Source organism: Agelaius tricolor, unplaced genomic scaffold (genome assembly GCF_023055355.1).
Source record: "Agelaius tricolor isolate 1412-34295 unplaced genomic scaffold, bAgeTri1.0.p SCAF_11, whole genome shotgun sequence".
NCBI classification, from domain to species: Eukaryota; Metazoa; Chordata; class Aves; order Passeriformes; family Icteridae; genus Agelaius; species Agelaius tricolor.
Genome location: NW_027269271.1, coordinates 22,148,290 through 22,172,802, shown reverse-complemented (window position 1 = coordinate 22,172,802; position 24,513 = coordinate 22,148,290). Strand labels below are relative to the sequence as shown.

Here is a 24,513-nt window from a genome sequence, read left to right as displayed (position 1 = left end):
CAGCTCTGGCCACGCCCCCCGCGGTGTCGCTGCGGCGCCGGAAGCGGCGCGGAGGGAGCTCGGGGCGGCGGCGGTGGCACCGCCGAGCCGGGACCGGCCCTGCCCTGCCCGCCCCAGCCCGGCCCCGCCTCAGCCTCCCCGTGAGTAGCGTGGCCGGCACACGCCTCCCGGCCCTCCCCGCGGTCCCAAAGCGCCTGGGTCTCCCCCTCCCCGCCGCCGCTCATTGCCGCCCTCAGACACCCGGCTCTCCCGCCCGGCCCTTCGCCACCTCCGCCCCCCGAGTGCCTCTGGGCCCCTGAGCGCTCCTCTCCCCCTCCCCTGCCTGGCCTGGCTGGGGCGCACTGTGCTCCAGACAGGTCCCCGGCCCTGCCGGGGCTCCACATCCCGCCCAGGCCCCGCGGTTTGCTCCCCGCAGGCGCCCGGCCTCCCGCTGGCACAGCTCCTCTGCCCGGGGCTGCTGGAAGCTCCGGCAGGACGCTGGGCCGGTGCTGCTCCCCGTGTCCGGCTGGCTGCGCCCCGATAGCGGGCATGGGGCTGTTGGTGGGGAGGGTGCCTCTCCACCAGGCACCCCTGGCACATACGGCCAGTGAGGCCCATTCCATAACAACTGATGGATCTGTTGTCTGCTTGTGACTTTGGGCTGCTTTTCTTTCCCAGAGCGTGGGAGCGGGCCCATGGCACTGCCGCAGCCTCGCTGAGGGTTTGGCCTGGAGCAGAGGCAGCCACTGGCCGATGAGTTCAGGGGCTTCCCCTCACCCTGCAGCAAAGCCTGGCCTCCTGCACTGCCCCCAGCAGGAGTTCTGCTCCAAAGGGCTTTTCTCATGGCACATCAGTGCACTCCATGGCCACTGTTTGTGCCAGGCTCTGTCTTTGCTGAGGAGCGGGTTTGAAGGCAGCTCTCTCCCCCCGGCAGGGAGCCCCGATGGACATGAGAGGAGAGCAGCACACATCCTGACCCCCGCCCCACACGGCTGCCCCTGCCAGCCGCCGGGACTATGGAGGAGTGGAAGCCCAACCCCCCTGTGAAGCCCCACAAGAAGCGGAGCTGGTACCTTGCCTGGAAGTACAAGCTGATGAACCAGCGTGCGCTGCGGAAGCTGTGCCAGGTGAGTCACCCGCGGCCCTGCAGCAGATTAGGAGGGATAATCTACAGGATTTACAAGTTTATGGAGCAGCTGCATGGGTGGAAGTGCGTCTGTTGGCAGTCTGGGTGACCTGACATGCTGAGGAAGCATAACTTCTCAAGAAGCTGCCTCCAAGTGCCTGTGTGTGGAAGGGTCTGCCATGTGTAGCAGCTCCTTTCAGCTGCCAGCAGACCTGTTGAGACCTGGCTGTGGGAGGAGATACAATTATCCAGGTGGCCTTGGAAGCTTTCAGCTAGAAACCTGGCTCTGGACTCATGCTGATCGCTGCAAGGCTCAGCCTTTAGCTGTTTGATTTGCAAACCAAGCCTGGTCTAAGGCACAACAGGTGGACAGAGAAAATAGGGCTTGGTAATAGGATCTCATGCCCCAGAGGCAGCTGGTGTCTGGGAAAGCCTCAGGCTTGGTTGCTTGTGCTGTAAAACAGCTAATCCTTGGTGGAGACGGCGTCCTGGGGGGAGTCTGGGGCTGTAAGGACAGGAAGGTTTGGCCCCATTGCAGCAAAACACAGAAAAGGGGCCTTTCCTGAGAGGAGCTCATGAGATCTGGCAGTTGGTTGCTGTGGGAGGGAGCAGGGGAGGGTTTTGCATCTGCCTGGGAGGACAAAGGGTCGTGAGGGCTCCCTGGGCAAGAAGACTGTTCAGTTTTGTATCTGATAAGGTGTTGAGGGCTTGGAAATGGGTCTGGTGATTCAGGCAGGCATTGCTCACCATGCTGGGGCAATGGGCTAGAGCCTGCACACATCTCTGTACTTTGTGGCACTGCTTAAAACACAGATGAACATTTGGCTTAAAATAGGCAGACCAGAGCTGCAGGTATGGATTAGCCAGGTCTACAGCAGCCAAGCATTCATTAGTTAGCTTTGACCAAGCCACCTCTGCTAGACCTGGCTGCTGGTCTTGCTTAATTCTTATTCCTTATTGCCTTATTCACTCTGGTCACCAGGGCTGTTCCCTCATGCTCATCAGGGCAGAAGGTCTGGGCAGGTTGGTGAGGTGGCCTTGCTGCCTCTCCATGAGCCCACAGCTCTGTTCGTGCTTAATTAAAAGCTTTCTGTGCACAGATCCCAAAAGGTGCTCATAGTCTTGAGTCAACAGCAAATTAACAAGCCAAAATGCCATAGTGACATTTATACCATCGTGTTGTCTTATTGCTGGTTTTCCATTTTCCTCAGTTACTCCTTGGACCTGCTTGGCAGGGATAGCAGCAGCACAGAGCTTTGAGGCAGTAGCTGGACAGATAGGGCAGAAATCCTTTTAGTGCCTCTCACCAAGGGCAGGCCAGTGTGTGATCCCAGCCCCATTCATAACCTCAGAGAACCATGGGTCTGTTCCACAGCCCCTGGACCTTCCCAAGCCCTCTGTGTCAGCATCCACAAGGGTTGCAATTGAAGTTTGCTGCAGACAGTAAGGCTGCAGGCTGCTCTCTGCAGCCTGTGATACAGTGCAGTTTCCTGAAATCAGACCTCAGCTTCTTCCCTTTGTTTGATTCAGCTGCACAGCATCTCTTCTCCTCTGAACACCCTGAGTGCCTCCTCTGGTTCCAGAGGGATGGGTGAGAGTAGTGATGCTGCAGCAGAGGCAGAAGTTAAGGTTACCCTGGGAGCTGTAACTCTGAATTACCAAACTCTTTGCCTGCAGGGACCCTCAAGCTTGATGCAATAATTTAGCAGGAATCTGCTCACAGATCTGGAAGCAGGGATACGTTGGAAGTGGGTTAATTCTCACATATCAAGGAGTCAGTGCTCTCCAGCTGATGAATGCATTTCATCATGAAACTCAGTCACCTGTATTTCTTTCTCTTTGCTTTCCTCAGAAAAAAATCAGAGGAAATGTCAGATGCTTGTGATCCCATGCAGGATCTCCTTGAAAAAAAACAGAGGAAATGTCAGATGCTTGTGATCCCATGCAGGATCTCCTTGGGATGCCCTGCAACCCATGCCGAGGCAGGCTGGTTTTGGGGTTGTTACTTAGAAATTTCTAACACAAAACATCCTGCATTGCAGACAGGTGCTGTCCTCTTCCTGCTTGTGACCGTAATTGTGAACATCAAGCTGATCTTGGACACCAGGAGAGCTGCTTATGAGGAGGAAGAGGAGTCTGCACAGGACTATGGTGAGGGGCAGCATCCTGTTGTGCTTTGAAAGCAAGGAAATTAAGGGTTTCTTTAAGTCAGGGCTAACTTGTGACCAGCTACATCACAAAAAACAGGTCTGTGCATGTGGGTTTAACAAAAATTAATAGAAAATGCTGCTCCCTTCCTGGTCTGTTTACTGAAGGCTTTAGCACATTTGGCTGCAGAGATCTCTTGGGGTCAGAGCTGTTGTCATTTGGTATTTCCCCTTACCTACCATCCCTGTAAATTCCCACCCATGACTCCTTGGGCTGGGGTGCCTGCTGGGCACACCCTTCTGGATGAGTTAGCACAGAGCAGGGACGAGCTAGAAGTGCCTTGACTGGTTGAAACTGGGAGTTTCTCTGCTGTAGATGACGAGATGCTGAATGTGGAGGTCCCCAGGCACCCTGTCAACAACAAGAAGGTCCTGGATGTCGAGGTGTACTCCAGCAGGTCGAAGGTCTATGTGGCTGTGGATGGGACAACGGTGAGTGGCAGGTGCTGGCTGTCCTGTGAGCAGAGGGTGGGCAGAGCTGAACGGGTGAAGCCACAAACAGCAGTGGTGAGAGCACTTCAGGGACTGGCAAAAAGTTCTGCTTCCAGGACTTCTGCTCTTCTTCTCTTCTTGCTGTCAGCAAAGCCAAAGAGATTTGCCTCTTGTCTGGGGGCTCTGCTGCACAGAATAGGCAGGGAATAAGCAGAGGTCTTGGTATATGATTCTCATCATTTATCCACTTGCAGGTCCTGGAAGATGAGGCTCGGGAGCAGGGAAGAGGGATCCATGTCATCGTCTTAAATCAGGCCACGGTAAAACATCCCTGTGTCTTTCTAAACTGGGCAGTTTGTTCTTGCTCTTGAACTGTTGGGTGCCTGAGGCCAGGGGCAGCCTGGAGGGAGGGAAGGCCCTGAATGCTTTTTATGTGCAGTTTGCAGAGCATGGCACAGTCATCCAGAGAGTCCCTGCATGCTGCCTGCTGTCCCTGGGGAGCGGGCAGGGGAGGAGTTGTGGGGCTGGATGATGCTGCCCATGGACCTCTGTGCAGGAAGGCCTGAGGGCTGAGCTTGCCTGGGGACTAACTCTGGGACTGACTCCCTGGCATACCAGAAAAGCCACTCCCTGTGTTGCTCAGGGAGTGAGGCTTCCAGGGCAGATCTCCATAATTCTGTGTGCCCATACCATGTCGTATTTAAGATCCATCTGACGTGTGAATACCAACAGGGACATGTGATGGCCAAGAGGGTCTTTGACACCTATTCCCCCCACGAAGATGAAGCCATGGTACTTTTCCTCAACATGGTTGCCCGGGGCCGGATCCTAATCTTCACCATTAAGGTAGGTGTGACCCTAATATTAAAAAAAAAAAAAAAAAAAGTCATCTTGAGTCAGGATGTCCTGAAGCTCATCTGGGTAGTAGCCTCCTAAATGTCATCAAGCATTCCCAGGACTAAATGTCACATCCCCATGGAGCTGTGACTCCCTGTCTGGATCACCTCCCTTGTCCTCTTGCTCTCCCTTCTTGCTGCAGGTACTGCTGTGCCCAGCAAAGCAGGAGAGCAAAAAGCAGATGTGTCAGAGGCCACAGCATATGCAAGGGGTTAGGTGGAGAATGGATGTGAGGAAATACAAGGATGTGGTGGGATCCTTCTGGCTCCCAGTTCCAGGCTTTACAGGGGCCCTATGGACTGTGCTAGGTCTGGGCTGCTGTGCAAGCAACACTGTGCTGCTTCAAGGTTTTTGTGTTTAGCTGTGTGAAGTGTTGCTTAACACATGGCCCTGCTTGAGAACAATATGGTCTCAAGGAAACAGGAGTTCATGATTCCTCTGACCTGCCTGTGGGCCATTATGAAGCCACTGACAGCTTTAGTGGCACAGAGACCCTGAAAGTTTCTGGCTCAACTGGTTCAAGGGTAGGAGTGGGCCCTGTACCCCTTTGGTATTGATGGGAGACTTCCCTGTCAGGAGCCAGACCTCAGCTGCAGGGTGGTGTTTTGTTCCAGGATGAAGGCTCCTTTCACCTCAAGGAAACAGCCAAGAATGTCCTGAAAAGCCTGGGGAGCCAAGTTGCACCTTTCCTGAGCTGGAGAGACATGTGGACTTTTGTGGGGAAGAAGGGGGGTGAGTCTTGCACAGGCTGGGAGAGGGTTTGTGGCTTCTTTCTTTGGGAGAAGCCAGGTGAAGAGAAACCCAACCCATCCCCAACAGGCTCTATGAGCAGGGAACAAGTCCCAGAGAGTGGCAGCTCCATTCCTGGGGGTGAGGAGGGTATACCTGGGGGTATGGAGGCAGAACATGTTCCTTCAGCAGTTTGCCAGAGGCCAATGGGAAAAGGTGCCAAGCTGTCCCCCAGGCTGACAGCCCCTTGTCATGCCATGACAAAGGGGGGCTGGGCCCTTCCAGGCAGTCCTGACCCTGTGTTCCTGCTCCAGGAGAAGTGTATGGGGAGAAGCATGCCAAGTCACCTGCTCTCTCAACGTGGGGTGACCCCGTTCTGCTGAAGACAGAAGTCCACTTGACATCTGTGGAAGGTAAGAAGTACAGTCTGCTCTGTGGTGTCTCTGGGAGATGTCTCCCTACTGCCTGGTTTTAAGTCAAAGTCATTTAAGGCTTTTTGAGATGATGATGGTAACTTTAAAAATGGGCTTAGCTCCTTTTCTTCCTACTTCCATGGCAATTCCAGGCATGGTTGTTGGGAAAGATGAGGATGGAGAAGAGGGATCATGGCCAGTTGTCACCTCTCCAGACCTGGTCTGGTCAGTTTTCTGCCTGTTGACCTTGAGCAACTCGCTGCTGCTCAGAGAGGCCAGAGATGGGGTTGGGCTCTGAATGGCTCCTGGGGTTGTGTCTGGTGTCCAAAGTGTTCCTTGTTCAGCAAGGACTGGCTTGCTGGCTGAGCCCAGGGAGAGCCGTGTGTGTGGTTTCCCAGCCTGGAGCACCCAGGGTGAGTGTGTGAGGGTGACAGGTCTGTCTTTCCTCCTTGGTGCCTCCAGATGCTGAGTGCCACTGGCCCGACACGGAGCTGAACCGGCGCCGCAAGCGGTTCTGCAGCAAAGTGGAAGGGTATGGCAGCGTCTGCAGCTGCAAGGACCCCACACCCATCGAGTTCAACCCTGACCCTGTGAGTGCAGGAAAGCTCCAGGAGGGAGGGCTGGGCTGGACCAGGTGTGTTTTGCAGCTGATGCAGAGCACTGGCCTTAAGCACTAGCTGAGTGATGCAAACTGCCCCTGGGCAAGCCCTCAGCCCCAGCAAAGGTGGGGTGAATATCTGGGGGCAGGTCATGCTGTGGCAGGGAAATTCCTTTGCTCTGAGTTGCCAGGAATAGTTACCCTATTCTAGGGATATCAGTGTAAGCAGCAGAGCCTGAATATCTACAGACAGAGCAGCTGTTGTGACTTTTGGGCTGTCCTTGGCACGGTGCTGAAGGGTTCAGACACAGGTCTCTGAGTGGATGCAAACTGGGATTTTGGAGCTGGGTCAGAGGTGAGGCGAAGAAAGGGGGCTGGTAGGGTTTTCAGTCATGCTGAGGGCATCCTGGTTGGTTGGTGTGGCCCTGAGCCAAGAGGTAGGACTATGCAGCTCTCCTGTCTTAACAGTGGGTCCCTACCCCTTGGATCCCACTCTCAGTGGCATGGAATCATTTTGGCTTGCGTGGCCTCTCCCACCCCCACTCACACACATTGTTCTCTTCCAGCTCAAAGACAATAAAGTCTTTGATGTGCCAGTAGCTGTCATTGCAGGGAACCGCCCCAACTACCTGTACAGGTAAGTACTCCCAGAGGGCACAGCTCCTCTGCTCCCTGCCACAAGACCAGGCATGGCCCCGGCCCTTCCCTCTCTCCTGCTGGCAGCATCCAGGGGTTGCGTGAGCACCAAGGGCAGACCTTGGGGAGGGGAAGGGAAGGCATAGGTGGGTCCTGTTCCCTAATGGTGCACACTTTGCCCATCCCGAGGGATCCACAGCCCTGTGCTGAGGGGCCTGTGCCCACTGGGGCTGTGCTGCGCTCAGGCCCCTCTGTCTCTCCGCAGGATGCTGCGTTCCTTGCTGTCGGCTCAGGGTGTCAATCCACAGATGATCACAGTCTTCATTGATGGCTACTACGAGGTGAGAGCATTGCCAGAGATTCCTGTGGCCAGCTCCCTGCTCCCCCAGCCCAGTGCTGGCCCAATCCTTGGAGGGTGGCAAGTTGAGAGCCTCGTCACCTTCCTCCTGCTGTGCGTCACACTGCTCCTCACCTGCTCCTACACAAAGCCAGCCAAAGTTAGCCAAGCCTTGGGTGTGGGTAAAGCTGCCTTGGCCTTTCCCAAAGCCCAGGACTGACATCCCCATGTCAGAAGGGGGTTGGTGTGCAGGAATGGCACGTGGTGGTCATGCTGGGCTCTCCCCATCCCCTTTGTTCACTTGATGAGCATTGGCAGCCCCTTGAGCTGCTCTGGGTGTAACATCACCTGTCCAGCTGCTTCACACGGAGAGGAACAAACCAGTCCAGCCATGCCTGTCCAGCTCCATTCTCAGTAAGAGGTGAAGAGACACAAAACAGTGTTTTCCCAAGGCTCAAAGCTTGAGGTTCATGAAAGCTGGGGCCAGGTGGAGGAGAACTGGACCTTTATAGGCAAAGGCCTTCCTGTTACTCAACCCTGTATAGCCCTGGAGAGTCCCATTTAAAGCCATGTCTGTCTGGCAGTGGAATGTACTCTGGGGCAGGCATGTGGGATCTGAATAGATCTCAGGACCTTGCTAGGCCTTATCTCTGCAGCATCCAGTGAGGTACTGCTTTGGGATGGAGACAGTTGTTCCCTTGCAGGTCTCTCCCACCACTTCCACACTGTGGGGCTGGGGGAGCTGGCTTGTTTATGCAGGCTCTTGCTGCACCACATCAGAGCAGTTAAAGATAGCAGCATCCATTGCCATGGCAACTGGAGCAGCATCCCTTAGCTACGAGGGGGCAGCCTGGATGCTCAAGCTGCCATGGTGGATACCTGGGGAAGGGGGAAGGGTTGGTCCAATGGGACCTCCTTCTCTCTTTTGTGGCCAGGAGGTGGGATGCACAGTAAGGGGCTGGAGAAGGCCTTGGTGGCTCCTTCTTGAGGCAGGGATACCTCAGCCCAAATTTGTATTACTTCTGACCCCTGTCCTTGGTCAGAAAGATCTTTTTCTTGGCAACTGTGAGAGAAAGTTGGGTTGATTGTGGTCCTGCCATTAAGCAGCTGTTAGGAGGTCCTGGCTGTACCTGTTTGCTTTCTGCACTGTTGTGGGGGGCTGGAATTGGGACCTCCCAAATGTCTTGGATACAACTTTGTGTCTGCCAAAAGAGCTAACAAAGTCATGGTGATGCTGAAGGGCCACAAGGGTTTGGCAAGTTCTGTGCTGCAGGGTCTGTGTTGAGCCTCACTAGTCTACAAGAAGACAGCCACTTGCAGGGGATGTTCCTGCTGTCCTGGGGAGCTGACACTGGCAGAGGAGGGGAGAATGACCCACACATTTGATGAGCTTTGCACTTTTCCATTGCAGGAGCCAATGGATGTCGTGGAGCTGTTTGGCCTCTCAGGAATACAGCACACTCCCATCAGCATTAAGAACGCCAGAGTTTCCCAGGTGAGAGAGCCTTCAAGTCCTGGGACAGTTATTTCCAGGGACCTGGAATAGCATTTGAGGGAGGCAGGCTCAGCCCCAGATCTGTGCCAGGTTGATGCTAACACAGGCAATGATTGTTTTTTCTTGCAGCACTACAAAGCCAGTCTGACTGCAACCTTCAACCTGTTCCCGGTGAGTGAGACTGCTGCAGCACAGCCTTCCCCTGGCACTTCTGATCCCTGTCCCACAGCAGCTGGGATCAGTCCTCCAGGGCAGGGAACCTCACAGACACAGCACACTGCTTGTGTCTCTGCTCTGTCCTGTTCATCTCTCCATCCTCCTGATGTTCTCCTTGCCCTACAGGATGCTAAATTTGCTGTGGTTCTGGAGGAAGATCTTGACATTTCTGTTGACTTCTTCAGGTAAAGTTGGCGGTTCCTGTGTGGGGTCATTTCCTGGAAGCTCTCTGGATGCTCAGGAGAGGCCGGATCCCTTCCAGCTGGAGTTCACTTAGCTAAGGCTGAGCAGACTCCAGGCAAAAGCCATAACTGAGCTCTGCCTTCAGAGTCTGGCAATCAGTGCAGGGTGACTTCAGGGTTGGGGATCTCTTCCCGGTAGGCTTTTTGGGTGACACTGATCCATTCACATGGTTGGAGCTGCCCCATAGCCAGAGGACAGGAGCAGTGTCTAATGAGGCTCCTGTTTCTTCTTAAGGAGAGGAGACTGATGGGCAGGAGACAATGCTGAGATGCAGCTTAGCTTGTTTGGGTGCTCCCCTGGTTTCCCACCAGTTATCTCAGGCCAAAAATTGGGATAAGTAGTTCCAGCAGTTGGGGGTGGCTCATCTCTTGGTGGAGGGTTTGCCTTAGTTTGCATGGTAAAATGGTGTTTGACATGGGCCAACTCTTTCCTCAGCTTTCTGAGCCAGTCAATACATCTTCTGGAGGAGGATGAGAGCCTGTACTGCATCTCTGCGTGGAATGACCAGGTGAGTCAGGGAGGGATGGTGAAGCAGGGCCACCTCTGGCTGTGTTGTTTCCATGTCAGACTGGGGTCCAGGTTCCATCTTTAAAGCAGGGTGTGTGTCCCCACTGTCACCCTAAGTGGGTCTGTCTCCCCAGCCCTGGACTCTTCAGAAGTGTCCCTGAAAACCACCCTCCTGTCCCTGCCATGTGCTTCCTTCCCAGTGGCTGTTCCCCTCTTTACATAATGAGGAACACAATGGAGCACAATGCCTCCTTTTTCTGGTGGGAGATGGGTGCTGAACACTCCCCATAACATTGCAGGGCTATGAGCACACAGCTGAGGACCCATCACTCCTGTACCGTGTGGAAACCATGCCAGGCCTGGGATGGGTGCTCCGGAAGAGCCTGTACAAGGATGAGCTGGAGCCAAAGTGGCCAACCCCTGAGAAGGTGAGTACCTTGGAATGACCCTTTCATCTACACCCCCATCTGTGCCCATCACCAGGCCCTGATCTTCACCCAGTCCCAGGGTGTACAGCTCCTGGAGGGGCTGTCCCTGTGCTTATGCTGGGAAGGATGCCCAAGCAGAATGGATTTGGGATGGGCAGCAACTTGAGGAGGCACATAACCATCCACAGCGCTGGGGCCAAAGGGGCTGGACCTGGTGTGGGCACCCAGAAGGGTCCCTGGATGGCCCCAGAGCTGCGTGTGAGCAGCAGTTTCCCCTCCCCAGCTCTGGGACTGGGACATGTGGATGCGGATGCCTGAGCAGCGGAAGGGCCGGGAGTGCATCATCCCGGACATCTCGCGCTCCTACCACTTTGGCATCGTGGGGCTCAACATGAACGGCTACTTCCATGTGAGTGACCTCCTGCAGCCCCCAGACACCAACTCAGACACCTCCCCAAGTACTGGGGATGCTTGAGGTCATCTCCAGGTGTTGCTGACCGTGATCAAATCTGGTTTTCCTTCCCTACCCTCTCTCTTTCTCCCAGGAAGCCTATTTCAAGAAGCACAAGTTCAACACTGTTCCAAATGTCCAGCTTAAAAATGTGGAGAGGTGAGTACTGATCACAATGAGACTTTGATGAAACAGTTGCTTGGTTTGACTCTTGTCTCCTTATGCTGGAGCCATCTCCCATCTGGAATGGCCATAACCTCCTGCATCAGCGCGCTGGCCTCTGCTGGGGAGTTCTGGCAGTGGTTTTTGCAAGGTTGTGTTTGGCTAGCCTGTGCTCCAGGTGGACATGTTCAAGGGTCATGGTTTTGCTGCCACATCTCAAGAATGTGTGGCAGTCCCTGCTCTCCATTTATTGGTTCCAGCTGCCTTTAGTGTTACACTGGGACAGTCTTAAATTTGGATCAAACTATCTGACTCTGCCCTGATCTCTGTGTTCTCTCCTTCTCCAACAGCTTGAGGAAGGATAACTATGAGACTGAAATTCATCGGCTCCTGGGGTGAGTGCCTGCTGGAAGGTGGAGAGACCACAAGACACACTGGGTGAACCAGCCAGAACAGAAGGAAGGGTGGAGGTGGCCCTGGTGGCCCCAGCCACATCCTGAATGTCTGAAGTACTCTGACTTGGGAATAGGGAGAAGATGTGGTCCCTTCTCACTCCTTGTTCCATTTCCACAGTGAGGCTGAGGTCTTGGACCACAGCAAGAACCCCTGTGAGGACTCCTTCGTGCCCGACACCGAGGGCAAGGTCTACGTCATGTTCATCAGGATGGAGCAGGAAGCAGATTTCACCACCTGGACTCAACTTGCCAAGGTGAGGGCCCTGACATGGTCTGTCCTCAGCCCTGCACTGGTCTCTGCATTGCTGGCAAACACCTGGCTGTTGTTTTTGGGTTTTCCTGTGGCATTGACACAGCTCACCAAATGGGTTCTTGCTGTCTCTGGGTGATGTTGAAACTATTGGTGTGGCTGGAGGGATGCAGCCCTGTGCCTCCCCAGTCTTGGGGTACAGCCCTCTCTGCTGTGTTTCAGTGAGGGCAGGGGTTGTGGTTCTTCCCATGCTTGGGGGCACCTGGCCTTGGTGTCCATCCTCAGGCTCTGATGCCTTTTCCTCCCTCCTCACCACCCCAGTGCCTCCACATCTGGGACCTGGACGTCCGTGGGAACCACAAGGGGCTGTGGCGGCTGTTCCGCAAGAAGAACCACTTCCTTGTGGTGGGGGTCCCTGCCTCCCCCTACTCGTGAGTATCAGGGACACAAAGGGCTCAGTAATGCCCCATCCTTATGGCACTGTCCCCTGCCTGGCACACACCATCATGCACTTCTGTCCCAGCCCAATCCTTGGGGGACACCAGCTTCACTCCTTAGTCAGTGTGGTGGTAGGGGGGACAGGATACATTCCAAGGGTTGGAGGATGTCCCAGTGGGAAGGAGATCATGCCAGGCAGTGCTGTTGGAAATTGGGGTCCTGAGGGGGCCCATCAGCTGTGCCTGCTCCCATCCAGCCCCCTCACCTGCAGGTCCAAGAAGCCCTCGTCGGTGACACCCATCTACATGGAGCCCCCTGCCAAGGAGGAGGGGGCAGTGGCAGTGCCAGCAGCGGTGGCAGCAGCAGCAGAGCAGACATGAGGCTGGCAGCTGGAAGCAAAGGGGACCGGGGGAGCACAGAGACCCCCACAGTGCAGAGACACAGTTGGCAGCAGCTCTTGGAGGCTGGTGACTGGATACAGACTCCTGTTTTGGGCTGCAAAAGCAGATGTTGGGCTCCCTCCAGCCCCCTGTTGTGGTCTCCCTTTCCCTTGCACAGGACAGGGTCCTTCCCTGTAGATATGCCACCCCAATCCCAGGAACTTGGTTTTTATAACACAGACACTCTACTAACGCTGCTCCTTTTGCCCCCTGGCTGGGCAAGGCTGGAGGAAGGAGATGCTCAACTGGAGCCTAGAGGGGGCCTCAAAAAACACCTCTGCTCTCCTTTTTGGCCCTGAAGTCCTGAGAAGGCAGCATGGTGTGAGTGCTGCAGCCTGCCAGCTGGGTGTTATTTATTAACTCTTGCCTGCTGGCTTTGTGCCCCATGGTGAACACAGTGCTGAAGAGGGGATATTCCAGCATCTCTCCTGTTACCTGCACGATGGATGCACCTTGAAGACTGTGTGCTGGGTTGGACATCTTCCTGCACACTGGCTTTGCTGCATGGGCTGCAGGCACTGGTGCAGCCCAGCTGACAGAAAAGGGAATGCTGGAGAGGAGCTGGACTTGCTGCAGACACAGAGGGACACCCCACACCCAGCACGAGGGCAGGCAGTTCTGGAAGCTGGAGGTGATTGTAGGTGGAAGTGAACCAGGCCATGTGCTCTGGCTCAGACTGTCCTCACCCACCTTCTCTGTGGGGAGCAGCCCTGCCCCTGGGTGGTGGGAGAGGGGGTGAAAGTGCCTTGCAGAGTGAGAAGGGAGCAGCCAGCAGGCATCATGCCCTGGCTGCAGGGGCCAGGTGGGCCAGGGTCATTGGAACAGGAGAGGCTGCACTGTGGTCCTTGCCTGTGGTACTGTACCCTGCCTCTCCATCCTCCCTGCCCTGGCATCCCCTGCTTTTGCTGAAGGCAGAGGGAGTTTCTTCTCCTGAATTCCCACCCTTACTCTGGTAAGTTGCTGGCAGGGAAGCTATGAGCTGGTCTGGGATGGGCAGCCTGGCCCTCCCACTGTGGTACACCCCTTGTGCAGAGGGACAGGGAGGGGGTTCCGTGCCTTAGGAAGGATCCCAGGGCCCCCTCCCATCCCCAGCCATTTGGTACTAATGCCCCTGCACCCCGGGGGGGCAGTCCTGGTCCCTTTGCTCAGTGCAGCTCCTCCTCTCATCCGTGCAGCAGGAGATCCATTCTCTGCTCAGCCCTTTCCCTAAGGTAACAGGGGCTCTTCCCCTTCATTTTCTCACTGTGAACTGAGCATTGGGGTCTACACTACACTAAGTTATTTATTTATTGCTCTGGGGAAGGGATGGATCACAGGAAGCAGCATGGAGAGCTGGCAGCCCCCAGCCTGCACAGGTGCAGTCATGGGAGGTTTGTCTCTTGTTCCCCTGGCTCCACCCTCTGTTCCCTGCTTTTCTCCCTTGCCCAAAACAGGAGTGAAAACTTGTGAAGCAGGGAGCTCCTCTTGGCCAGGATGGTCCCAGTGTGGATGCAGCACAGCTCTAGCATGACTGCAGGGGACTCTGGCCCTCACAGTCCTTTGCATACCTGCCCCAGCAGCAGGGATGGGATGGGATGGGATGGATGCAGGAGGGAACAGGAGCGTGCAGAGTGGCACCCTTGAGGCTGCAGTACTGGTCTGGGGCTCAGGCCTGCCCTCCCCAGCCACCCCAGTGCTGCCCTTCCATGGGACTGTGCTCTGGCACAGTGGGCAGGGGGCCCCTGTGCTAGCCCTCAGGGTAAGGCAGGGCTTTTATGAGGAAGGAAAAGGGATTTGACTTCTTTCTGAGGAAAAGTAGCTTGCTCCCCATGCCCTGCTGTGGAAGAACTTCCCAATGGCTCTCCATTGCCCTTCCCTGGCACCTCTGTTCCCAAGGCTCAGTTTCTCTTCCCCTGGAAACTAAATGCATCCTCTTGCCCTTCTCAGGTAGGGCTCAGGCTTGGCTTCTTCCCAGCTCCTGTTGTGGCTGGGGATGGTGGTCCTAGGGATAGGGGATGGCTAAACATGAGTTCCCTCTCCTCCCCTGCCAAACAGGGCTGTGGCTCCCTGCTCTCAGTGACAGCAGGACTCAGCTGGTGGGCTTTAGGCTCCCCCTTCTCCACACACCATGCCAGGCCCACGGGGTGCTGTTCTCCATCCCTCCCTGTCCCCCCAGCAAGGCTCAGGAGTGGCAGCTGTGGCAGGGCTGGGTGTGTGGCATCACCAGGGTTTGATGCTTTCTCAATGGAATTATTTTTTCAAGAGTAAACATTGCAAAGCTGTTGAGCCTCGTGTGTTTCATAGCTGGCCCTGTGCAGGGTACAGGGCTGGGGTCCCTGGCTCTGGGTCCTGCCTGGAGAGGACAGACCCCTGTCCCCTGGTGGCTTGCTCTGCCCAGGGCTGCACAGGCCTGGCTGTGGGCTGACAGTGGCCCCAGGCCTGTGCCAGCAGAGGTCCCCTGTGTGGTGCCATGCAGTGCCAGCAGGGCTGGCACAGGTTTGTGAGCTATTTCCTCCTCAAGCTTTATCACTTTTATCTTCATCAACTGATGGAAACTCTGACGAGCTGCCTGGTGACTCGTTCCTGTCTTCCTCCTGGCACGTCCAGGTGCTGTGTCCTGAGATCTACAGCCTTGTCACACTCTAGACCACTCCAAATGTCTGCCCTATGGGGCAGGGAACCCTGGAGGGCTGGGGATGCACCCGTTTCTGGGGCAGAGACCACAGGACTGAAATAAAGTGGTAGTGGGAGAGTGTCAGCCACCAGTGTGGACCAGCTCCATCCTGCTCCCCTGCCTGATCCCTGCAGCCAGGCTGGGCTCACAGCCCCTCCCCAGGACCTTTCTGGCAGGGCAACACCCTGGCAGAAGTTTTTTACTTAGTCCCAGGGCCTTGGTGAGGGGCTCTCACCTCCACATCTGCCTCCTGCCCAGCCAAGCCCTGTGGCACCAAAGGCGAGAGGCAGATCCACCTGCTGGGGGCAGAGCCCTGCAGAGCGACTGGGCTCAGGTCTGACACCTCCAAACCGCTGCCTTTATAGGAGCCTTCCCTCCTGAAACAGAGGGAGGAGAGCAGAAGCAGGTTAACCCCTTGGAGGCTGATGGAGAGCCTCAGCCCTCCAGGTGCTGCTGATGCCAGGGTTCATCACCCCGGGGCGCTTGTTAGATGAGCCATCATCATCCTGCCCTTTTTGGGAGGTCTCGTTCACTTCCTGGTGCCTCCTGCTGCTGCTGGAGCATTCCCAGCTGTCCCAGGAGCTGGCCAGGCCATTGTCCCCTCACCTGCCCACCCTGAAGTCCGACCCAGTGGCTGCCCCAGCTCAGCCCCATGCAGCAGCACTGCAGCACGTGCTGCCCGAGCTGCACTTCTCACCCAGCCCCTGCAGCCCCCCCAGCCCGGCCTCCCTGGCTTTGTACAGCCCTACAAAGCAGAACCTGTCCGGGCTGCCCCACCTCCCAGGAGCTGGCTGATAATTAAACAAAAGCAAAATAGTGTTGGCATGAAACTTGACCTTTCCAGAGCTTGTGGGGGGTGGGGAATTTTGCATAGTTTCCGGTGGTGTTTATTTTTATGCATCATAGTTTTTTTGTTGGAGATCTCTGTGCCGAGGAAGCAGGAAGTCCCTGTGCTCTGATGACGGGCTGGTATGTGGGAGACAAGGTCTAGGCTGACCCTTCCTATGGCACATGGGTTCCTTTGTGCCCCACAGATGGAGGGAAGAGCCTTCCAGCCAGAGTCCTCTGGGATAACACACCCAGTCCTCTTGAATGGAGAGATGTCATCACTAGCTCCCTGCTGGCCCCATCTTCTTCCCTCCGTGGGAGGGAGTCAGTGATGCTGTGCCCAGCCACTTGCATCCCAGCCCAGAAACCTGATCCTAAATTTTCAGCACCCTCTGCCTCATAAAAAGCCATGAATGCCAAAAGCATTTATGAATAAAAAGTCATAAATGCCAAGGTGCCCAAACTGCTCCCAGGAAGGGGCTCTGCTTGGCTTCTCCCTTTGTTCCCAGCTTTGAGAGGGGTCCTTTCCCTGCACCCAGCCCATTCCTGTCCCTGTTCCCTGCTGTGCCTGCAGACACAGGGCTGCCACCTCCTGTTCCCACATTTAAAGTAGGTGGAAAATTAATCTTCGACTGGGTACCAGGATTGCTGTGACGGTTGTTGTGCTGTCCCTGCCCGGTGCAGCATTAATGATTAACACACAGTTCAATGGCAGCTCCTGCCTGCTGCCTCTTGAACAGCCCTTGCATCGCCTCCTCTGATATCCCCACTAAACAATTAGGCAGGGAGCTGCCTAGAAAGCACTGTTGAGGTCAGGCTGGCACTCAGGATGGTTTATCTCTGAGGAGGAGGGGATCAGGCAGGCAGCCTGTGCCAGGGAAAGTGTGCATTGCCTCACTTCTTCCCCAGGACCAGCCTGAGCCATTCAAGGATATCCTCTTGTCCCCAGTCTGGGAACATCCTGTCCCAGCTTTTACAGCAGGCAGGGGTAATTCCCCACAGCAGGCACTCCTTGACAACTAATGCTGGATGAATTTGCTTTTGCTTCTTATTACCCCCTTTACTAGCACAAACCCAAAGAGGTGCAGCTCCTCCTTCTTTTCGTCTACCTGTTCCCATCGATGCTAATTCCCAGGAAGGAGGGGGCGGCTCCTTTCCTAATTACCGATCACTGCCCACTCCCTGCCAGCACAGGCTCCTGCACCACACCGGGTTTTGCCTGCTGTGCCCTGGGGCAAGTAATGCCGCTGGAGAGTGCACCTTGCAAATCTCCAGGAATTTTGGTCTCTGTTCGTCTCCCATCATGGCACTGGCTGATGTTTGCTCAACGTCCCTGCAGGGAGACTTTGCCCTCCTGCCTTCCCTCACCCTGTATCCCAGGTGGAAAAGAAGAACCCCCACTTTGGCACACACCCAGATGTGCCAGGTCCTCGAGCCATCTCCTGCCATCTTCCAGGGGCAATAAGGAAGTTTCTGTTTGCCACCATAATCCCTCAGGGACCTCTTGGCCTTGTGCTGACAGTTTCTGTTTGCCCCAGCGTGCCAGTCTGTGAGAACTGGGCAGCTCTAAGGGATATAAAGTGCAGAGGTGCCTGGTGGCACCCACATGAGCTGGTGGGGGTGGGTGGTGGGCTGGGATGGGCCACAGAGCTTGTGGGGGAGCAGCTGGAATGGGATCTCCTTGGAGAGCCCAAAGGCTGTGGCAGTGCTTGGGCAGTGGAAGCGGAGGGCAGGGGCACAGTGGGAGCACAGGGAGGCTGTGCCAGTCCAGTTTACCCCCCACTGCTCTGATTTTGGCTGCCAGGGCAGCCAAGAACCGCAAAGGGCAATTGGGAGGAATTGCATCCGCGAGGAGAAACTGGTCCTGCAAGTTTTCCCAGCAGGTGGAGGGGAGGGACCAAGCCAGTGGTTGCAGGGCTATTTACAAAACTCAGTGCCACAGAAACAGCCTGTTCTGACCCATGGAAAGCCCTGGCTAGGAGGAGTTGCAAGGGTGGAAGCCAGCAGTTTCACCCCTGAGCCTGCTCCGCCCCACGGGGCCGATGGTGAGAGGGTGTGTGCCAGGAGCCAGCTCTGCAAGGCATCCCAAAAACAGGGGCAGAGCAGGACACGGCCAGGTGTGCCCAGCTCTGTGCCAACTGGTTCCTGGGCACCACAACACCTCCAGGAAGGGCTTCCTGGCAGCTCCTGCATCCTTGGAGAGGAATAAGAGGCATAAAAGCCCTGACGCCACCCATGAGGTGGCACCAGTTTATGGTAGAACTGGGACCTATTTATTCCCCTGGCCAGGAAAGACAAGGCTGTTTTCTCACAGCTTCCCCCACACCCTGCCATGGGGCAGGGCCAGATGCCCTCTCCTCAGGGCTAAGTGACCCAGTGTGGGGAGTGGGTGCCCGTGCCTGTCCCACTGTTCCTGCCTGCTCCTGCCCCTGTGACAGGAACTGGATGGCACCAGGGAGATGCCAGACCACAGCAGCGCTCGGTGCAGCCTCGTACCGGGCAGGAGCTGATAAGGGGGTGCCACAGCAGGCAAGGAGCGAGGCAGGGCTGGGGAGGCTGTGTGCACACTGGCCTCCTGCCACCACCCCTGTCCTTCACCTCCCTGCCCCACAGCCCTGGCCAAAACAGGGTGAAGGAGCCCTTGGGAGCACCACCCCAGCTGTGCTTTTGCAGTGGAGAAACTGAGGCAGAGAGGGAGTAGCAATAGAAGTATCTGGAAACCCTCCAAGCCCACCCACCTCCCACATCCCACAGACAGAGGGAGGGCAGGTGCATCAGACACAGGCAGTGCAGGACAGCATTGGGGTGGAGATGTTCAGAGGGATGGATCCTGCCACCCGCAGCTCTCCACCACCCCATTCCAGGTTCCTGCAGCTGATGGGGACACAGGAACCCCCAGCCAGCTCTGCCTTTCAAGCCAAGCTGCTGCTCAGTCCCTTGCTGTGAGCAAGCAGTGGGTGTTGCAGAGGGCAGGGGCTGTAAGGGTGGTGTCCTCCCAGCACCCTGTCTGCTGTGCAAACACAGGGCTGCTCTGTTTCCAAGCACCTGAGCAGGTGGGGAGCCACAGGCAAGGAGGGCAGGGAGGCTGTGGGCAGGGCTGTGCTGCCTGCAAGGACATGGAAGGGAATGGAGAGGGAGGTGAGGCAGCCCTCACCCCTGCACCCCCAACCCAGTAGAGGGTATTTATTAAAGGCAGCACCAAGAACAACTCCAGAAAATAATTTGTTTCCAAGATGAAAAATTTATTTGCATTTCTTTACAGCAGGGAGAGGGGCTCAGGCACAAATTGGCACAGGGTACAGGGCAGCCTCAGCCCCTGCAGAGCCAGGGAAGGGCAGAGAGCAGCCAGCACCCAGCCAGCCCCTCCTTCAGGGGACACATGGCAGCAAGGCCAGGGCTGGCAGAGGATGGGTGCAGGAGTAGATACATCCCCAGTGAGGGTGTAGTTACCCCTCAAAGGGATGCAGGGGGACACAGCAGGGACAGTGTGAGAGCAGTACAGCACCCACCTGCAGGGGCTTCTCAAGGCATCACTGTGCCACTGCCAGATCAGCAGCCCTGAAAAGCCCCTGTGCTGCTTTATCTCCTGCTGGCATCAGCCAAACAGACCAAGCAGCTTCTCCCAACACCCACCCCCCAATCAAAAAACACCCCAAATCTCTATGTACAGGCTCTGTATACCATATCAGTACAAAAATATACACAAACTCTACAGATCCCAGCTCAGTAGATCAAAATACAGCTACAAATCACAGTGCACAGGAGAGCATCAGACCTGGGGAGGGATGGGGTCCCCCTGAGAGCATGGCACATCACAGGTGCACCCCAGCATGGGGGGTGGCAGGTCATCCTCCTGCCTCAGGGGGTCACTTCTCATCCAGCCGACAGTACAGGTACATGGACACGGCCATGGCTGCAATCTGGGGGTGGCAAGGTGCAAATCAGCCCCCTAAATGTGCAGCCTCCCTCCCCTTCCCAGCAGGGCTTTGGGTCACAGCCCTCCGTGCCCAGGGCACCAGTGGGAGGGCTGGAGGTGCCCAGGGAAGAAGGCTCAGTATCTGGAGCTGCAGGTGGTCCATGGAGCTGCACCAGCCCCCTGGGGCCCCCAGGCTGGCCCAGCCCCAGCTCCAGGCACAAGGAGAGGCACAGAGCAGGGCTCAGGCACTCACCTCCAGGGCAGCGATGCCGGCTGCCACGCCGCCCGCCACCCCTGCGTTGGTCCTGATTTCTTCCAGGATCTGTTTGAAACAGCCCTGCACGAGGCAAGCACACAGGTGAGGATGGCAAGAGGTGGTGATACCCCAACTGCCAGGGCACAGCATCCCCCAGGAAGGGAGCTACTGCTTCTCCAACCCAGAGCACACAGCCATGGGGAAGGTCTGAGGCTTCAGGGGCAACTCAGCCACTTCTCAGACCAAATATTGGGTAGGGAGCAAGGAAAGGAAGAACCAGGAAAATCACCCAAAAAGGCAGAGTGGTGCCTGGGTTCAAGCCCAGCATCAAGCATGCCACCCTATTCCCTTCAGGACCAGAAAAACATAACAGCTTTACTTGTTTCTACCAGGGAAAAGCCAAGGCCACCACAGCCTCCCCCCAGAACTTAAAGCCCATGGGACCACTGAGTGCAGAGCTGGGGCTGGAGCTACAGGACAGGTCTCCCTCCCCATGCCCAGGCACACCCCAAGCCAGGCTCTGCCAGCAGCACACCCTTACCTGGACAGCCACTTCTGCAGCCACTGTGCTGTTGCAGGGTTCCTGCGTGTCACAGCACTGCCCGGGGTAGCCATGGTGTGTATCATAAAAGTAGGAGTTGTTGAAGTCTGTGTAGTTATTCAGGCCACAGCAGTGAACCTAAGAGGGAGAGAGAGGAAGGGATGGGAGGAGCATCCTTCAGGTCTCCCTCCATGCTCTGACACCATCTGGACCCCACTGGCTCATGGAGGGGGTCACCCAGCTCAACCCTGCCTCAGTGGGCTGCTCAGTAGTCACCTTGGGACCAGGGTTTTGCCCCACACACCATCACACACAGCTCTCACCCCACCAGGTCCCAAGCAGGCCGTTCCCAGGAACCTGGGGAATTGAGGAGGTGGTGACAGCTCAGCACATCCAGGACTGTGATGTGTCCCCACTTCCCTCTCCCTGTCCCACCCAGATATGCACCACCTAAGCCCGTGTTGGGAGGATCCTGACCCACAGTGCTCAGCACACCTCTGACATGGTGACATTCCAGATCTGTGTGAATGCCTCATCCACCCCATACTTCTCCTTCAGCAGCGGGGTCACCAGCCCTGTCAGTAACGTCTCTGCCTGGAAGAAAGGGCAGGGAAACACAATCAGAGAAGGTCCTGGGGAGCACCACAGAGCTGAGCACCCCCATACTGGTCTCAGCCTATGGAGAGGAGACCAAAAAGACCCAGCATGGCCAGCAGTCACACCATGGCCATTTGACCCACAGAGAGTTTTTCTCTTCCCCACCAAACAATGCTTTATGGCACAAGGTCACTTATGCCCTGAGTCATCTGATAAGCAGTGTTAAGTGAGGGAGCCAGGAATGAGTTTGCCCTGTGGCTGACTTCTCCAGTGCCTAATGAGGCAGTCACCTTTCTCTCCAGGTGGTTTCTCAGGTGCTAATAATAGGGTTAGTTTGCTCAGCATGAGGCAATAGGAACTTCCTCCTCCAGTGGCTCCTACCCTCAGAGGTGGGGAGGTGTCAAGCCTAAGCTGGTTCAGGACTGAGGGGCTTGACAGAAAGAAGTGGGCAAGACTTGTCCTAAAAATATGAGGGTTATGATAGAACAGGAAACCCTGCTCCCACCACCCTCAGGCCACTCCAGCCTGCCCACCTATCTGGTGCCAGCAGTGACCAACATCCCAAAATCCCTTCCTCCTGAGCACTGACCACTCTGAGCAGCCACACCCATGGGCAGCCCATGGCTCCTGTTTTCCCAAAGGGTAGGACACATCCCACACCAGCCCAACCCAAGACTCAGGGATTGCACTCACAAGACCTGTGAAGACCAGAGCCACCACGGCAGCAGCAACTTCAGCAATGAAGATGATCAGCACCACTGAGAAGAACTAGGACATAGCAAGGGAAGGGAGGTCAAACCCCAGCCAGAATCCTCAGGGGCCCCTGGAACTCATCTGCCTCCCCAGGGCTCCAGCCCTCCTGCCTCACTGCCTTCAGCTCTGCTCCTGGGCAGGAGCAGCACAACCTTGGGGTCCTCCTGCCCTCCACCTGCTTGGGGCTGGGCTCTCTGGACTCTCCAAGAGAGAGCCCTCAGCTCAGCGTGACCCCTGCCTCCTCTCACCCTTTCTGGGGCAGACTGAGTCCAGCACTGCCTTTCCAAGGGCCACCCAGACTGCCACCACATGGAAATATCCACAGAGAAATCTGCCCACCAGGCCTCTCCCACCACAGATCCAGCTCAAATGAGGCTTGATAAGGAGGTCAGCCAGGTCCATACCATCATCAGGAGACATTTGCTCTCCTTCTGGGCACCGTAGCACCCGAGGAAGCCGATCACCAGCAGGATGGCACCAATGACAATGAGGAGATAGGCCACATTCACAACCTGCAGGATGCTGGAGGACAGCGTCCCAAATATTTTCAGGAATGACTCTCCATCCACTTTGACCCAGATGCCAACTCCCAGGAGGGTCCCACCACTGAGCTGGGAGGAGAAAGGCAATGTCAGCTTCCAGGTAGGCACGAGATTTGATACTCAGGCAAGGCCTTGGCACAGGTGTTTCTCCCCTTGGCAGTTTTTCCCCACACCAAAGCAAGACTTTGTGGCACTGCAGGCAGCCCAGGGCACTGCCAGACAGCTCAGTACCCTGAAACACACCCCACACCCCCACATCCCCTGGGCAGTGCCACAGCTGAGGGGTTTCAGTGCCAGCAGTGGAGCAGCCAAGCCAGCAGTGCCACCACGATCCCACAGGGCCAGTGCAGGCTCTGGCCACCATCACACTTCCACGAGCTCCTCCATGCAGGGCGGCTGCCTGCCCACGCAGAGGAGAAGCTGAGCAGCCCCTGGCCCCAGACAGTCCTGGGCAAGGTCAGCTCTGGGCTGCCTGCAGTCTGTGCCAGCCCTTCCCTCTGCCCCCTCGACCTTCCCCACCATACTCAAATCCTGGCAGGGGCTTTACAGAGGGAGTGTTTCAGCAGAGCAAGCCAGGAGGCTCTGCACACCCTCCTTCCCAAGGCTGTGTCCTACCACAGCCTCTTCCAGGTGGCTCCTGCAGGGCCAGGGCAGCTCCTGCCAGCTCCGCTCCCTTTGCCCTGGGTGGCAGCAGAGCCTGCATGTGCTCTGAATTCCCAACATCCAGGAGCCCCCAAGCCACAGTCCCACACGGGGGCTGCTCCCCTACAGAGGCAGGACCCTCAGGCAGGGATGCAGCGAACCCACTGTTCCGGGACATCACCACCTTGCCAAGCTTCAGCACAGCGAGGGACAGGGGCAGCTGATGCAACAGCCACTGTCCCCAGAGCACGGCACAGCCCGCTGGGCTCGGCGAGTCCCACCTGCACCCACCTGCCCACGCTCTCCACCCCATGGCCCACAGAAAGGAGTCCGGAGGGGCAGGGGAGCGCGGCCAGACCCAAACCCACCCCACACCCGGCTCCGGGGGCTCCCCGGGACCCCCTCCCACGGACCCCAGCCCCCGGGGCGCACTCACGAAGATGGCCAGGTTGAAGAGGATCATCATGACCTTGATAAAGGTGAAGCACCCCATCTTTGCACCTGGGGAGAGCAGAGAGGTTACCGGGGGAGCCCCCACCCAGCACAGCCGCTGCCGTGCCCAGAGCCCAGCGCCCCTCCAGGTGTCCCCACGGGCGGGGAGGGACAGACACAACTTACCTGAAGGGAGAGCAGATCCCAGCGTGCAGCCCCGTCCCGCCCAGCCCGCTGTGCCTCCTCCGCCCCGCCGGTGCCGCCTTTTAACGGGGCGCGGCCGGGGCCGCCTCCGCCGCCCGAGCCCCCCGCCCCGCCGGGGCCACCCCCGGGCGGCCCGCACCGGAGCCCTGCTGCCCTCTGCCGCCTCCCTGGGACACTCCCGGCCCTTCCCGCGGGGTCCCTCCTGCCCTGGGGACGCTGCCAGGGCACAGCGGTGCCAGCCCCGGCGGTGTTCGAGCCCCGTCTGTCACCCGCAGCCGTGCGGGACCAGCGCGCCGCCCTCCTCCGTGCTCGGGGATGGATCCCCGGCTGTGGCACCCCAGCACTCACAGGGTCACACCCGGGTCACGGCCTCCCTCTGCCAGCCACGGCCAGGGCACCCATCCCCGCAGGCCGATTCTGTGCCTGACCTGCTGCTGCTCCCCTCCTCAGCACCGCAGGGGTCTCTGCAAACCCCAAATGTCCTGGGCCAAAAGAGAGGCTGGCAAAGGAGGGCGCTGGGGAACGGCCCCAGGAGCTGCTTTGCGAAGGAGAACCCAAAGCTGCACTGGCCGTCCCCGATGCTGCACAGCCAGGTGGATTTTTGCTGGCAGGGACACAACAGGGTGACGGCGGGAGAGGACAGTGACAGCCATGACAGATGCCAGCACTGGAGCAGTCAGCAGAGACCTGCCATTGCCTAAGGGCTGCCA

At 57.0% G+C, this 24,513-nt stretch overlaps 3 protein-coding genes across 3 annotated transcripts in view; 2 read left to right on the top strand and 1 right to left on the bottom strand.

The window, feature by feature from the left end:
* Positions 1-24,513, top strand: part of PIK3R3 (phosphoinositide-3-kinase regulatory subunit 3) — a 178,026-nt gene that overhangs the window by 69,570 nt on the left and 83,943 nt on the right. The window lies entirely within an intron of this gene.
* On the top strand, positions 3-14,704 carry POMGNT1 (protein O-linked mannose N-acetylglucosaminyltransferase 1 (beta 1,2-)). Its single transcript, XM_071436642.1, has 22 exons — positions 3-140; positions 914-1,106; positions 3,148-3,256; positions 3,629-3,744; positions 3,999-4,064; positions 4,477-4,590; positions 5,256-5,373; positions 5,685-5,783; positions 6,246-6,373; positions 6,948-7,018; positions 7,283-7,358; positions 8,766-8,849; positions 8,979-9,020; positions 9,192-9,250; positions 9,744-9,816; positions 10,115-10,243; positions 10,527-10,652; positions 10,789-10,853; positions 11,207-11,251; positions 11,430-11,565; positions 11,883-11,992; positions 12,271-14,704. Exons 2-22 carry the CDS (start codon positions 996-998, stop codon positions 12,377-12,379), a joined length of 1,986 nt encoding a protein of 661 aa, XP_071292743.1. The 5' UTR covers positions 3-140; positions 914-995; the 3' UTR covers positions 12,380-14,704.
* TSPAN1 (tetraspanin 1) lies at positions 19,194-23,672 on the bottom strand. The gene is made up of 7 exons (XM_071436644.1): positions 23,604-23,672; positions 22,388-22,594; positions 21,924-21,998; positions 21,129-21,227; positions 20,634-20,771; positions 20,090-20,173; positions 19,194-19,840 (listed from the first exon to the last, which is right to left on the bottom strand). Exons 1-7 carry the CDS (start codon positions 23,658-23,660, stop codon positions 19,787-19,789), a joined length of 714 nt encoding a protein of 237 aa, XP_071292745.1. The 5' UTR covers positions 23,661-23,672; the 3' UTR covers positions 19,194-19,786.

What these genes read in the sequence shown, in the direction of transcription:
- POMGNT1 (XM_071436642.1), top strand. Translation starts at nt 996, where the DNA reads ATGGAGGAGTGGAAGCCCAACCCCCCTGTGAAGCCCCACAAGAAGCGG. An exon ending in TCGAGTTCAACCCTGACCCT is followed by an intron (nt 6,374 to 6,947) that starts GTGAGTGCAGGA and finishes GTTCTCTTCCAG; the next exon opens with CTCAAAGACAATAAAGTCTT. An exon ending in ACATGAACGGCTACTTCCAT is followed by an intron (nt 10,653 to 10,788) that starts GTGAGTGACCTC and finishes TCTTTCTCCCAG; the next exon opens with GAAGCCTATTTCAAGAAGCA.
- TSPAN1 (XM_071436644.1), bottom strand. Translation starts at nt 23,660, where the DNA reads ATGGGGTGCTTCACCTTTATCAAGGTCATGATGATCCTCTTCAACCTG. An exon ending in CTCTGGTCTTCACAGGTCTT is followed by an intron (nt 21,228 to 21,923) that starts GTGAGTGCAATC and finishes CCTTTCTTCCAG; the next exon opens with GCAGAGACGTTACTGACAGG. An exon ending in GGAATGTCACCATGTCAGAG is followed by an intron (nt 20,772 to 21,128) that starts GTGTGCTGAGCA and finishes TCTCCCTCTTAG; the next exon opens with GTTCACTGCTGTGGCCTGAA.